The sequence below is a fragment of the Zophobas morio genome, unplaced genomic scaffold (genome assembly GCF_036711695.1).
Source record: "Zophobas morio isolate AGI-343-1 ecotype UQ-CSIRO unplaced genomic scaffold, CSIRO_AGI_Zmor_V1 ptg000017l, whole genome shotgun sequence".
In the NCBI taxonomy this organism is placed as follows: Eukaryota; Metazoa; Arthropoda; class Insecta; order Coleoptera; family Tenebrionidae; genus Zophobas; species Zophobas morio.
Genome location: NW_026972122.1, coordinates 250,354 through 263,835, shown reverse-complemented (window position 1 = coordinate 263,835; position 13,482 = coordinate 250,354). Strand labels below are relative to the sequence as shown.

Sequence of the window (13,482 nt, the reverse complement as noted above, 5' to 3'; positions counted from 1 at the left end):
CCATTTTGTTTTAATAATATCGCTTTTGCAATTAAGCTCACGACGAATAAAAAAAATATCACAATTAAGATGAAGCGGGTGGGCGGGGCTTATATTTTGCCTTTTTTTCTTTCTTAATATACATAGCCATCTTTTCACAACAAGAAGCTTAAAACACGGTTAAAATGGTATATTTTTGCAAGGAAATATGGGTTTGGCAATTATGGGGCGGAGCTTAATTGCAAAATCAATATTTCCTTATACAAATTTTCCATTTCGAACTAGTTTTAAGTTTCTTTTTGAGAAAAGAAGTGTACACATATTAAAACAAAAAGGCAAAATGTAAGCCCGCCCACCCGCCCTGTCTCAATTGTGATGATTTTTTTTATTCGCCGTGAACCAAGGGGGCGGAGCTTAACTGCAAAATACTTCATTCTTTACAAGAAATTAAAAACATGTTTTTGAGTATTGTGTTGTTCAAAGAATATGTATATTAAGAAAAAAAAACAAAATATAAACCCCGCCCACCCACCCCATCTCAATTGTGGTGATTTTTTTTATTTATTTTTGAAACTTAACACAAGTTTACAATGGTGAATTTTTGTAAGGAAATATGGATTTTGCAATTAGGCTCCACCCCTAGGTCTGTCAACAAATGAAAACTTCATTACTATTTAGATCGGGACAGGTAAGGATGGGGCTTAATCTTTTAATTTTTTCTTAATATACTTAGCATTCTTTGAATAACACCATACTCAAAAACAGGTCTTACATGGTAATTTCTTCTAGAGAAATAACAAGGATTTTGCAATTAAATTCCGCTTTTTTGGCTGTCGACGATTTAATAAAAAAATCATCACAATTGAGATGGGGCGGGTGGGCGGGGCTTATATTTTGCCTTTTATCTTAATATACGTAGTGGTCTTTTCACAACAAGAAACTTGGTTAAAATGGTAAATTCTTGTAGATAAATATCGATCTTGCACTTAAGCTCCGCCCCTCGATCTAACAACGAATGAAAAATTTATCGCAATTGAGATCGGGGCGGGTATGGGGCCCCACCCATTTTTGGTTTAATATACATAGTATTCTTTGAAGAACCCGATACTCAAAAGCATATTTTTAATTTCTTGTGGAGAAATAAGGATTTTGCAGTTAAGCTCCGCCCCTTTGGCTCACGACGAATAAAAAAATCATCACAATTAAAATAGGGCGGGTGGGCGGGGCTTATATTTTGCCTTTTTTTTCTTAATATACATAGTCGTTTTTTCCTAACAAGAAACTTAAAATCTGGTTAAAATGTTAACGAGCGTTCAAATAAAAACGACATGTTAGCTTTGGAAATGTGAACGAATCATTCACTAAGCCCTAAATTCACATTTACAAAGCCAGCTTGACGTCGTTTTTATTTGAACGCTAGTTACCTTTTTGTAAGGAAATATGGATTTTACAATTATGGGGCGAAGCTTTATTACAAAATCGATATTTCGTTATACAAATTTTCCATTTTGAACATGTTTTAAGTTTCTTGTTGTGAAAAGAAGTCTACAAATATTAAAACAAAAAGGCAAAATGTAAGCCCGCCCACCCGCCCGATCGCAATTGTGATGATTTTTTTTATTCGCCGTGAACCAAGGGGGAGGAGCTTATTTGCAAAATACGTATTTCTTTACAAGAACTTAAAAATATGTTTTTGAGTATCGTGGTGTTCAAAGAATAATATGTATATTAAAAATAGGATAAATATAGACCCCGCCCACCCATCCCATCTCAATTGTGGCGATTTTTTATTTATTTTTGGAAACTTAAAACACGTTTAAAATGGTGATTTTTTTAAGGAACTATAGATTTTGCAATTAGGCTCCGCCCCTAAGTCTGTCAACAAATGAAAACTTCAGTACTATTTAGATCGGGACAGGTAAGGATGGGGTTTTAATTTTTTCTTAATATACTTAGCATTCTTTGAATAACACCATACTCAAAAACAGGTCTTACATGGGAATTTCTTCTAGAGGAATAACGAGGATTTTGCAATTAAATTCCGTTCCTTTGGCTGTCCACGATTTAAAAAAAAATCATTACAATTGAGATGGGGCGGTTGGGCGGAGCCTATATTTTGCCTTTTATCTTAATATACGTAGTCGTCTTTTCACAACAAGAAACTTGGTTAAAATGGCAAATTCTTGTAGATAAATAAGGATCTTGCAATTAAGCCCCGCCCCTCGATCTGACAACGAACGAAAAATTTATCACAATTGAGGTCGTGGCGGGTATGGGTGGGGCCTAATTTTTGGCTTAATATACATAGTATTTTTTGAAGAACCCGATACTCAAAACATATTTGTAATTTCTCGTAAAGAAATAAGAATTTTGCAGTTAAGCTCCGCCCCCTTGGCTATCGACGAATAAAAAAAGATCATCACAATTGAGATCGGGTGGGTGGGCGGGGCTTCTATTTTGCCTTTGTTTCTTGATATGTGCAGGCTTATTTCGACAGCAAGAAACTTAAAACTACTCCCCCTAATGTTTGTCTATTAACTACCACACGTATTGTAAATTAAACAAGCTTCAAACAAAATTTATAGTATATTTCTTTCAATTCTGACATAACTTAAAGTGAATATTACACAAGACTGAAATTTACAATATATTCAGTGAATTTGATGACCTTATTGCTTATTTCGTTAGTGTAACTACGGTTTGACGCATCCAATAACTAAATTTTACTTGGGGACACATCCATTTCAGCTTTACTGTATTTAATATCATTTTCGTCCAAATGGAGAATTTTTACGTGTCTTTTCAAAGACGCTCTATGCTTAAATTTGTACGCACACTTTGTACACTCAAAATATTTAATATCACTTGCGTCTAAATGGAGTGCACTGACGTGTCTACTCAACGACGATTTGTGTTTAGCTTTAAACGGGCAATTTTGGCACTGAAACCAGTGAATATTCTGTTCGTCGGAATGAAGGGCATTGACGTGTCTGTCTAGACACGTTTTATGTTTGCTTTTATAAGGGCACGTTTTGCATTCGTACCATTTAATATCTTTTTCATCTAGGTGATGTGCAGCGAAGTGATTTCTCAAACGCGACTTTTGTTTGGCTCTGAATGAACACATTTCGCAGTTGTACCATTTAATATCTTGCTCATCTAAATGTAGCGCATTGATGTGTTCTTTCAACGAAAATTTTTCTTTAGCTTTGTATGGACATTTGTGGCATTTATGCCACTTGATGTCTTGTTCTGCCAAATGATGGGCATTTATGTGTCTTTTTAAAGATGATTTAAATTTGGCTTTGAAGGGGCAGCTGTCACATTTGAACCATTTTATGTCCTGTTCGCACAAATGGTGAGCGGTGACGTGCCCTCTCAAATTCGCTTCTTGTTTAGCTTTGTATGGACACTGTTTGCATTCATACCATTTAATGTCCTTTTCATCCAAATGACGCGCTTTTATGTGTTTGTTTAAATATTTGGAACATTTAGCTTTGTATGGACATTCTTTACACTGGTACCATTGAAAATTCCGTTTATCTTGAGCATGTGTACTTTGATGACACCGTAAAGTAGAATAATCTTTTGTTTGAAATGGGCACCGCCTGCATTTACGCCATATAATTTCTTGTCCAAATGAATGTCGTGTGTTTATGTGTCTTTTCAAGTTACAGCTTTGTCTAGATCTGTATGGACACTTTTTGCATTTATACCATTTAAGGTTATCTTTATCCAAATGCGACGAGTTCATGTGATATCTCAAACCACACTTTAGTTTAGCTTTGAATGAACATTGAGAACAGTGAAACCAAGATATTTGGTCTTCATTCAAATGCTTTGCAATGATGTGTTCCTTTAAGGAATATTTGTTCTTGTACTTGAGCTCACACTGATCACAACTATACCACCTCACAATATTTCCACTTTGAGAATTTTCATCTCCTGTACATACAATGGTGTGTTGAAGCCACTTAAGGGTAAAGTGAGTTTCAAAGTCACACTTTCTGCAAACGTAGCTTTGGATCAAATATTCTCCAATTGGTGAATCTTCTTTTGGCACGTCGTGGTTTTGTTTTACATGTTGTTTAAAAAAAAGTTTTAGTTCGGTCTGAAAATCGCACGTTTTGCAGCAATAAGCTTCGATGTTGGAATATTCGCAATTGAAAGTGTCTTCTGATGATTGGTGGTGCTTCATCATGAAAATAACACTCTGGTTTGTCTAAAATTTATTGATCATTAGTAATTTAAAGAGACTGCGGGGTCTTTACTCACCTCGGTTTGAATTAATTTTAAAATCAAACATGGTACATAACCTCAAAAATAAAAATATTTTTTGTGAAGATTTTTATTTCCAAAATTATTAACCATTTCTTGACACACAAATGCAATGTTTGTGACTTCTGTGGGTCATAGTTTAATATAATATTCTTTAAATTTTCAGAAATGTTAAGAAATAATCACCTGTGTTATATAGGCAACACACTATACTAACGCACAGTTATTACATAGATTAATATAGATGCGACATAGAGGCTGATTTTGCAAAACCACCCTTATTGATATTGGAAGCCTCAACCGCCAAAAGCAAGCGCCAAATTTAAATAGTCTAAAACTTGATTCATTACAACTCGTCGCCTGAGGACTTGTTTGATTTACAGACCAGAGCGCGCTCAGGCCAATGTCGACTCTAAGCGTCCAGAAGCGATTTGGTTGGTTTAGACTATAATTTCTGCGGGAAATAGTTGTTTGGTCGGTTTTTATAACGACTAAGTGAATATTTTTGGTACATATTTAGATGATTTTACATATTTTGTTTAACTAGGAATTAATTCTTTATTTGTGTTTTATACTAACAAAACGTCTTAAACTAAGAATATTGTTGAAATCGTAATAACCTTAAAAAATCGTAAAACCTAAACACTGAAAAATCGAAATATCGAAGAACTGAAACTTGAAAAAATGTAAAAATCGGGGAAGTCCTGTCTAAACTCTTTAGACCAATTTTTTTTTTGGGGTTTTTATTTCCCTTATTTTTTAAATAGTTATCCATTTTACAATGTTCGGATTTTATAATTTTTTATTTTTTCAGTTTCAATTTTTTTAAATTTTTGATTTGCAATTTTTAATTTTTTTGTTTCTTCAAAATTAGGATATGTATTCAAGTTTACATTTTTAAATTTTACAGAATTTCCAACTTTTGGATGTTTCACTTTTTAGATTTTGCAAATTTTCGATTTGATATTTTTCGTTTCGGCTTTTCACTTTCTTCTTCTTTTTTCAATGTGGAAATTTTCAATTTTTCGATTTTTTGAATTTTAGATTTTTCAGTTTCTAATTTTTCAGTTTTTCAAATTTTCGATTTGCAGTTTTTTGTTTCGGTTTTTACTTGCTTTACTTTTTCAATTTTTCGGTTTTTCAATGTCCTTATTTTATAATTTTCCTTTTTTTAATGTGAAATTTTTCAATTTTTGGATTTTTCAGTTTTTTTGTTTTTTATTTTAAATATGTAATAATAGTTATAATTTTTGAAATTTTTCACTTTTTAATTACGTTTTTAGAATTCTTTCATTTTTCAATTATTGGATCTTAAAAACTTTTTCATTTATACGATTTTCAGTTTTCGATTTTTAAGTTTTTCGATCTTTTTGGTTTTTCAACTTTACAATTTTGACGATTTTATCATTTTTCAATTTCACAATTTTTGAGTTTTCCATTTTTTGATTCGATTCGCATTTTCTTCTTTAAGATTTCGACATTTCGATTTTTCAATTTTTTCCGAGTTTTGTTTTCGGTTTTTCAATTTTCCAATTTTTCAACTTATCGAATAAAAAAACAGAAAAATTGCAAAATTCTGCAATTGAAAAGTCAAAAATGAAAAACCGAAAAAATATAAAATGAAAAATCTAAAAATTAGAAATCAAGAACCCGAAAAATGAAAGAAATGAAAAATTGAAAAATCGAAAGAAACATTGAAAACAAAACTGCAACAAAAAAATTGTGATGTAAAATTAAAATCGAGGACTTGAAAAATTGAGGAAACGAAAAATTGAAAAATCGAAAAATGAAAAATTTTAATATTGGAAAATTACACAGTCGAAAAATAGAAACCTTAAAAAAACGAAAAATTGAAAAATCAAAAACCTGAAAAGTCAAAAAATTAAAGAATTGAACAACAGGAAAATGAAAACACTCGAAGGTCAAGAAATGGGAAAATCAAAACATCGATTAATTGAAAAATTGAGAATTTATGAAAGTCAAATTTGAAAAATTAAAAAATCGAAAATTTGACAAAATGACAATTGAAAAACAGAAAATCTAAAACCGGGAAGTCGAAAAATCGATTGATTAAGAAATCAAAACATTTGAAAAATTCGAAAACTTGAAAAACTGAGATATCGAAGAACTGAAATGAAAAATCGAGAAATCGAAAATTTTAAATATTGAAAAATTAAAATACCAAAAAATTGAGAAATCTAAAATTTAAAAAGCGAAAAATCCAGAAGTCAAAAATGGAAAAGTCGAAGAACAGAAATATTGAAAAATCCCAAAACTGAAATATTGAATATTGTTGAAATCGTAATAACCCAATGGATTTTTTTCGGGAAAACGTTTTGGAAACACTGTGTTCGATTTTGTATGAATTTTTTTTTAATGTTTTTAGTGACAATTTTTGTGGTTGTTTTCGATATTAATAGTGAGAAAAAAAAATAAACAATTAAAATAATCGAAAATTCGAAAAATCGAAATATCGAAGAACTGAAAATCGAAAAAATGTAAAATTTAAAAATCGGATAACTGAAAAATCGAAACATCGAAAAACTGGAAATTAAAACCATGTTTTTGAATATCGTGTTTTCCAAAGAATACTATGTATATTAAGAAAAAGCCACAATATAAACCCCACCCATCCACCCCATCTCAATTGTGATGATTTTTTTTATTCTTAGAAACCTAAAACAAGTTTAACATGATAAATTCTTGCAGACAAATATGGATCTTGCAATTAAGCCCCACCCCTCGACCTGACAACAAATGAAACATTCATCACAATTGAGATAGGGCGGGTGGGCGGGGCTACATTTTGCATTTTTTTTCTTAATTTGTGTAGACTTATTTCGACAAAAAGATACTTACAACATGTCATGATCCTGCTTAAAACGGGATTTATGAACTTGCTGTTGCTCATGTTTTCAATTTTTAATTTTTCAATTTTTCGACTCTTCCCATTTTTTTCTTTGGGTTTTTATTTCCTTTATTAAAACTATTTATCGATTTTTCAATGTTCGGATTTTATAATTTTTTGTTTTTTCAGTTTCAATTTTTAAAAATTTTTGATTTGCAATTTTTCATTTTTTTGTTTCTTCAAAATTAGGATACCTAACTCTTCAAGTTTACATTTTTAAATTTTACAGAATTTCCAACTTTTGGATGTTTCAATTTTTAGATTTTGCAAATTTTCGATTTGGTATTTTTCGTTTCGGTTTTCACTTTCTTCTCCTTTTTTCAATGTGAAAATTTTAAATTCTTCCATTTTTTGAATTTTAGATTTTTCAGTTTCTAATTTTTCAGTTGTTCGTTTCTCCAAATTTTTGATTTGCAGTTTTTTGTTTGTTTTTTCATTTATACGATTTTCAATTTTCGCTTTTTAAGTTTTTCGATCTTTTTGGTTTTTCAACTTTACAATTTTGACGATTTTATCATTTTTTAAATTTTACAATTTTTGATTTTTCTATTTTTTGATTCGATTCGCATTTTCTTCTTTAAGATTTCAATATTTCGATTTTTCAATTTTTTCCGAGTTTTGTTTTCGGTTTTTCAATTTTCCAATTTTCAACTTATCGAATAAAAAAGCAGAAAAATTGCAAAATTCTGCAATTGAAAAATCAAAAATGATAAACCGAAAAAACATGAAATGAAAAATCTAAAAATTAGAAATCAAAAACTCGAAAAATGAAAGAAATGAAAAATTGAAAAATCGAAAGAAACATTGAAAACAAAACTGCAGCAAAAAAAATTGTGATGTAATATTAAAAAATCGGGAAAATGAAAAATTAAAATCGAGGACTTGAAAAATTGAAAAATCGAAAAATGAAAAATTTTAATATTGGAAAATTACACAGTCGAAAAATAGAAACTTTAAAAACCGAAACATTGAAAAATCAAAAACCTGAAAAGTAAAAAAAATAAAGAATTGAAGAACAGGAAAATGAAAACACTCGAAGGTCAAGAAATGGGAAAATCAAAACATCGATTAATTGAAAAATCGAAAAATTGAGAATTTATGAAAGTCAAATTTGAAAAATTAAAAAATCGAAAATTTGGCAAAATGACAATTGAAAAACAGAAAATTTAAAACCGGGAAGTCGAAAAATCGATTGATTAAGAAATCAAAACATTTGAAAAATTCGAAAATTTGAAAAACTGAGATATCGAAAAACTGAAATGAAAAATCTATTGAAAAATTAAAATACCAAAAAGAGAAATCTAAAATTTAAAAATCGAAAAAGTAAAAAGTCGACACATCGAAAAATCCAGAAGTCAAAAATGGAAAAGTCGAAGAACAGAAATATTGAAAAATCCCAAAACTGAAATATCGAAAAACTGAAAAATGAAATAAAACTGACGAATCGAAAAACTGAAAAATCCCAAAACTGAAATATCCAAAAACTGAGAATCTAAAGAATCGAAAAATCAAAAAAGTGAAGTCGAAATATCGAAACCTTAAAAAAATCGAAAAATTGAAAAATCAAAAACCTGCAAAATCGTAAGATCGAAAAATTGAATAATAACCAAACTGAAAAATACCAAAACTGAAATGTACGAAAACTGAGAAATTAAAAAATTGAAAAATTGAGAAATCGAAAAATCAAAAAAGTGAAGTTGAAAAATCGAACCTGAACAAATAGAAAAAACGAAAAACCAAAAAACCTGAAAAATCAATTAATTGAAAAATCGCCAAATAAAGAGTTTATAAAAGTCAAAAATTAAAAAATCGAAATATTTAAAAATCGTAAAATTGAAGAGAAAAACTGAAAACCGAGAAACCGAAAAATTGAGAAATTGTAAAATCCAACTTAGAAACAAACACTGTTGCCAACATAAGTCGAGCAGTCCTCAACTGTCATTTAATTTGAACTATGACGCTTCTCTATGTTCTCTGGTTATTTATTTATTTTTTTTAAGTAAACAAATTAAAACGGGACTCAGTGATACGATTTATTAAATTTAACCCTAACAGTCTTTACAGAAATATTTAATTTCACTTATTTTCTTGTCCTTCGTCCACATGTACCCTCTTCAAATGCCTATTTAAACTCGACTTGTCTTTACTTTTAAACTCACACATTTGGCATTCATGCCATTTAACATCCGGTTCTTTTTTATCCCTATGCCGCCTTCTAACATGCTGAGTTAAATTACATCTTTCCTTCGTTTTGAAAGGACATATCTGGCATTCATGCCATTTAACATCACCCTTCTGCTTAGGTAAATGGCGCCTCTTCACGTGTTCGTTCAAAGACGAACTGCTTTTAGTCTTATATTCGCAAGATTTGCACTCAAACCATTTAATATCGTTCCCGTCCAAGTGGCGCGCATTTACGTGATCTTTTAAAGAAGATCCATGTTTGCTTTTAAATGGACACCACTTACAATCGTACCATTTAACATTCTCCGGTTCTAGATGTTTGGCATTGACGTGCTTTCGTAAACTAGAAATGTATATAGATTTATAAGGGCACTCGTTGCATTGGTGCCAGGTAAGATCCTGTTTGTTGGAATGCTGTGCAACTGTGTGGCTTTTTAAATTATACCTGTACTTACTCTTGAATGCACATTGTTCACATTCAAACCATTGAATATCTTCTGTGTGCTGCGTGTTGGTGTGCATTTTTAGAGCTGATTTGTGTCTGGTTTTGTAGTGGCATTTTTCACATTCGTACCATTGAGCTTCTCTGGAATGATATCTCTGCATGTGGGTTTTTAAATTAGGGGGGTATTTACTTTTGTATGGACATATTTGGCATTCATACCATTTAACATGTTTGGTGTCGACGTGGTGCGTCATTGTGTGGATCTTTAACGCTGATCTGTACTTAGTTTTGAATTGGCATTTTTGGCACTCGTAGCACTTACCTTGACCGTGGTGATGTCTCACCACATGGCTTTTTAAGTTAGAGGTGTATTTGCTTCGATATGGACATATTTGGCACTCATGCCATTTAATATCTTTTGAGTGGTGCGTGTTTATGTGGGTTTTTAACACAGACTTGTACTTGGTTTTGAGTGGGCACTCTTTACATACGTACCATTTAACAATGTCGTCTTCATTTTCAAACAAACTGGGGTTAGTTTTACTTTCTAAACATGTACTAGTGTGTTGAACCCACTTGATTAGGAAGTGTGTCTCGAATCTACACTTTTCACAAATATAAAGTTGTATTACGTATTTCTCACTTGTTGAATCTTCGTTTTCTTTTTTAATGCCATGGCGCTGTTCCACGTGCTGTTTTAAAAGAAGTTTAAGTTCTGTTTTGTAATCACAGCTTTCGCAGGAGTAATTCTTGATGGTGGAATGTTCACAGTTGAAAGGTGGTTCACCATGGGGGCAAATTCTGGAGTCATGGGTCTTTTTTAAGCACGCTGTGGTTTCCTGGAACAAATGTTTATGAACCACGAAAGTACATAACCTCAAAAAGTGTTTTCTTACCAACATGATTTATCCTAGTTAATTAGCTAAAAACTCGGTGGAGAAGACAGACTTTCTTCTTACTGAAAATTTGATGATATTATTCGTAATTTTTGAATACAGTGAAAAAAAGTCACCACCAGGTATAAATTGGATAATATAGGCAACACATTATATATTCACGCTTGAATATTTCTGCATAGGCAACCCATTTTACGTCTCAGTAATATCAGACCCAAAACTATGACAACTTATTTCTGTCAGAAATTCGCTTTGAAAAAACATACGGAGATAAAGCATTCCACAGAACAAAATATTAAATGGTACGAGTGCCAAAATTCAATGATGCGCCATTTTAACGAACGGGACATAAAATGGAATCAAAGCCAACAGTGTTCATACAAAACCAAACGTCCGTCAACTTTATGTAGACACTTCAATACGTGCCATTTAGATAAACAGGACATGGCATAACTACAATAATCAAAAATTGAAGGAACGAAAAATTGGAAAATTGAGAAAATCGGAAAACCAAAAAATTGCAATCGAAAAATTATAGAATCGTCAAAATTGTAAAACTGAAAAACGCAACAGTGAAAGGTCAAAAATCGAAAGATTAAATATCGAGAAATTGACAAATTAAAAATCGAAAATTTGAAAAGTCGAATAAACGAAAAATGGAAAAATTTTAAAATCCTACAATTGAAAAAGTGAAAAATATTAAAAATTATCATAATTAAGTAAATTGTATTATATATTTAACATGAAAACTAGAAAAATTCAAATCAAAAATTGAAAGAACGAAAAATTGGAAAATTGAGAAAATCGGATAACCAAAAAATTGCAAAATCGAAAAATTATAGAATCGTCAAAATTGTAAAACTGAAAAAACGCAACAGTGGAAGGTCGAAAAATTGAAAGATTAAATATCGAGTAATTGACAGATTAAAAATCGAAAATTTGAAAAGTCGAATAAACGAAAAATGGAAAAATTTTAAAATCCTACAATTGAAAAAGTGAAAAATATTAAAAATTATCATAATTAAGTAAATTGTATTATATATTAAACATGAAAACTAGAAAAATTCAAATCAAGAATTGAAGGAACGAAAAATTGGAAAATTGAGAAAATCGGAATACCAAGAAATTGCAAAATCGAAAAATTATAGAATCGTCAAAATTGTAAAACTGAAAAACGCAACAGTGAAAATTCGAAAAATTGAAAAATTAAATATCGAGAAATTGACAAATTAAAAATTGAAAATTTGAAAAGTCGAATAAACGAAAAATGGAAAAATTTTAAAATCCTACAATTGAAAAAGTGAAAAATATTAAAAGTTATCATAATTAAGTAATTTGTATTGTATATTTAACATGAAAACTAGAAAAATTCAAATCAAAAAATTGAAGGAACGAAAAATTGGAAAATTGAGAAATTCGGAAAACCAAAAAATTGCAAAATCGAAAAATTATAGAATCGTCAAAATTGTAAAACTGAAAAACGCAACAGTGAAAGGTCAAAAAATTGAAAGATTAAATATCGAGAAATTGACAAATTAAAAATCGAAAATTTGAAAAGTCGAATAAACGAAAAATGGAAACATTTTAAAATCCTACAATTGAAAAAGTGAAAAATATTAAAAATTATCATAATTAAGTAAATTGTATTATATATTAAACATGAAAACTAGAAAAATTCAAATCAAAAATTGAAGGAACGAAAAATTGGAAAATTGGAAAAATCCGAAAACCAAAAAATTGCAAAATCGAAAATTATAGAATCGTCAAAATTGTAAAACTGAAAAACGCAACAGTGAAAGGTCAAAAAATTGAAAGATTAAATATCGAGAAATTGACAAATTAAAAATCGAAAATTTGAAAAGTCGATTAAACGAAAAATGGAAAAATCTTAAAATCCCAAAATTGAAAAAGTGAAAAATATTAAAAATTATCATAATTAAGTAAATTGTATTATATATTTAACATGAAAACTAGAAAAATTCAAATAAAAAATTGAAGGAACGAAAAATTGGAAAATTGAGAAAGTCGGAAAACCAAAAAATTGCAAAATCGAAAATTATAGAATCGTCAAAATTGTAAAACTGAAAAACGCAACAGTGAAAGGTCAAAAAATTGAAAGATTAAATATCGAGAAATTGACAAATAAAAATCGAAAATTTGAAAAGTCGAATAAACGAAAAATGGAAAAATTTTAAAATCCTACAATTGAAAAAGTGAAAAATATTAAAAATTATCATAATTAAGTAAATTGTATTATATATTTAACATGAAAACTAGAAAAATTCAAATCAAAAATTGAAGGAACGAAAAATTGGAAAATTGAGAAAATCGGAAAACCAAAAAATTGCAAAATCGAAAAATTATAGAATCGTCAAAATTGTAAAACTGAAAAACGCAACAGTGAAAGTTCAAAAAATTGAAAGATTAAATATCGAGAAATTGACAAATTAAAAATCGAAAATTTGAAAAGTCGAATAAACGAAAAATGGAAAAATTTTAAAATCCTACAATTGAAAAAGTGAAAAATATTAAAAATTATCATAATTAAGTAAATTGTATTATATATTAAACATGAAAACTAGAAAAATTCAAATCAAAAATTGAAGGAACGAAAAATTTGAAAATCGAGAAACGAAAAATCTAAAATCGAAAAAACAAAAATAAAAAAATCCAAAAGTTGAAAAATCGAAAAATTAAAAACTCGTGAAATGGCAACTTATAAAAATTTAAACATCCAAAAAATTCAAAAATTGAAAATTTATAAATAAAAACTCGAAGAGTTGCATATCGTA

The 13,482-nt window shown here is 29.6% G+C and overlaps 2 protein-coding genes across 4 annotated transcripts; both read right to left on the bottom strand.

Annotated features, from left to right (window-relative positions):
- Nucleotides 1-2,596: 2,596 nt before the first annotated feature.
- LOC135130145 (zinc finger protein 711-like) lies at nucleotides 2,597-4,448 on the bottom strand. Its single transcript, XM_064057478.1, has 2 exons — nucleotides 4,255-4,448; nucleotides 2,597-4,201 (listed from the first exon to the last, which is right to left on the bottom strand). The coding sequence occupies exon 2, from the start codon at nucleotides 4,178-4,180 to the stop codon at nucleotides 2,696-2,698; it is 1,485 nt and encodes a 494-aa protein (XP_063913548.1). The 5' UTR covers nucleotides 4,181-4,201; nucleotides 4,255-4,448; the 3' UTR covers nucleotides 2,597-2,695.
- A 4,736-nt stretch (nucleotides 4,449-9,184) lies between these two features.
- On the bottom strand, nucleotides 9,185-11,120 carry LOC135130103 (zinc finger Y-chromosomal protein 1-like). 3 transcript variants are annotated; one of them, XM_064057425.1, is made up of 3 exons: nucleotides 10,807-11,120; nucleotides 10,691-10,752; nucleotides 9,185-10,633 (listed from the first exon to the last, which is right to left on the bottom strand). In XM_064057425.1, the coding sequence occupies exons 2-3, from the start codon at nucleotides 10,694-10,696 to the stop codon at nucleotides 9,242-9,244; spliced, it is 1,398 nt and encodes a 465-aa protein (XP_063913495.1). In that variant the 5' UTR covers nucleotides 10,697-10,752; nucleotides 10,807-11,120; the 3' UTR covers nucleotides 9,185-9,241. The 3 variants fall into 3 exon arrangements, with proteins under 3 accessions (XP_063913495.1, XP_063913497.1, XP_063913494.1); XM_064057427.1 differs by having other exon boundaries at nucleotides 10,810-10,823; XM_064057424.1 differs by having other exon boundaries at nucleotides 10,691-11,120.
- Nucleotides 11,121-13,482: the final 2,362 nt, after the last annotated feature.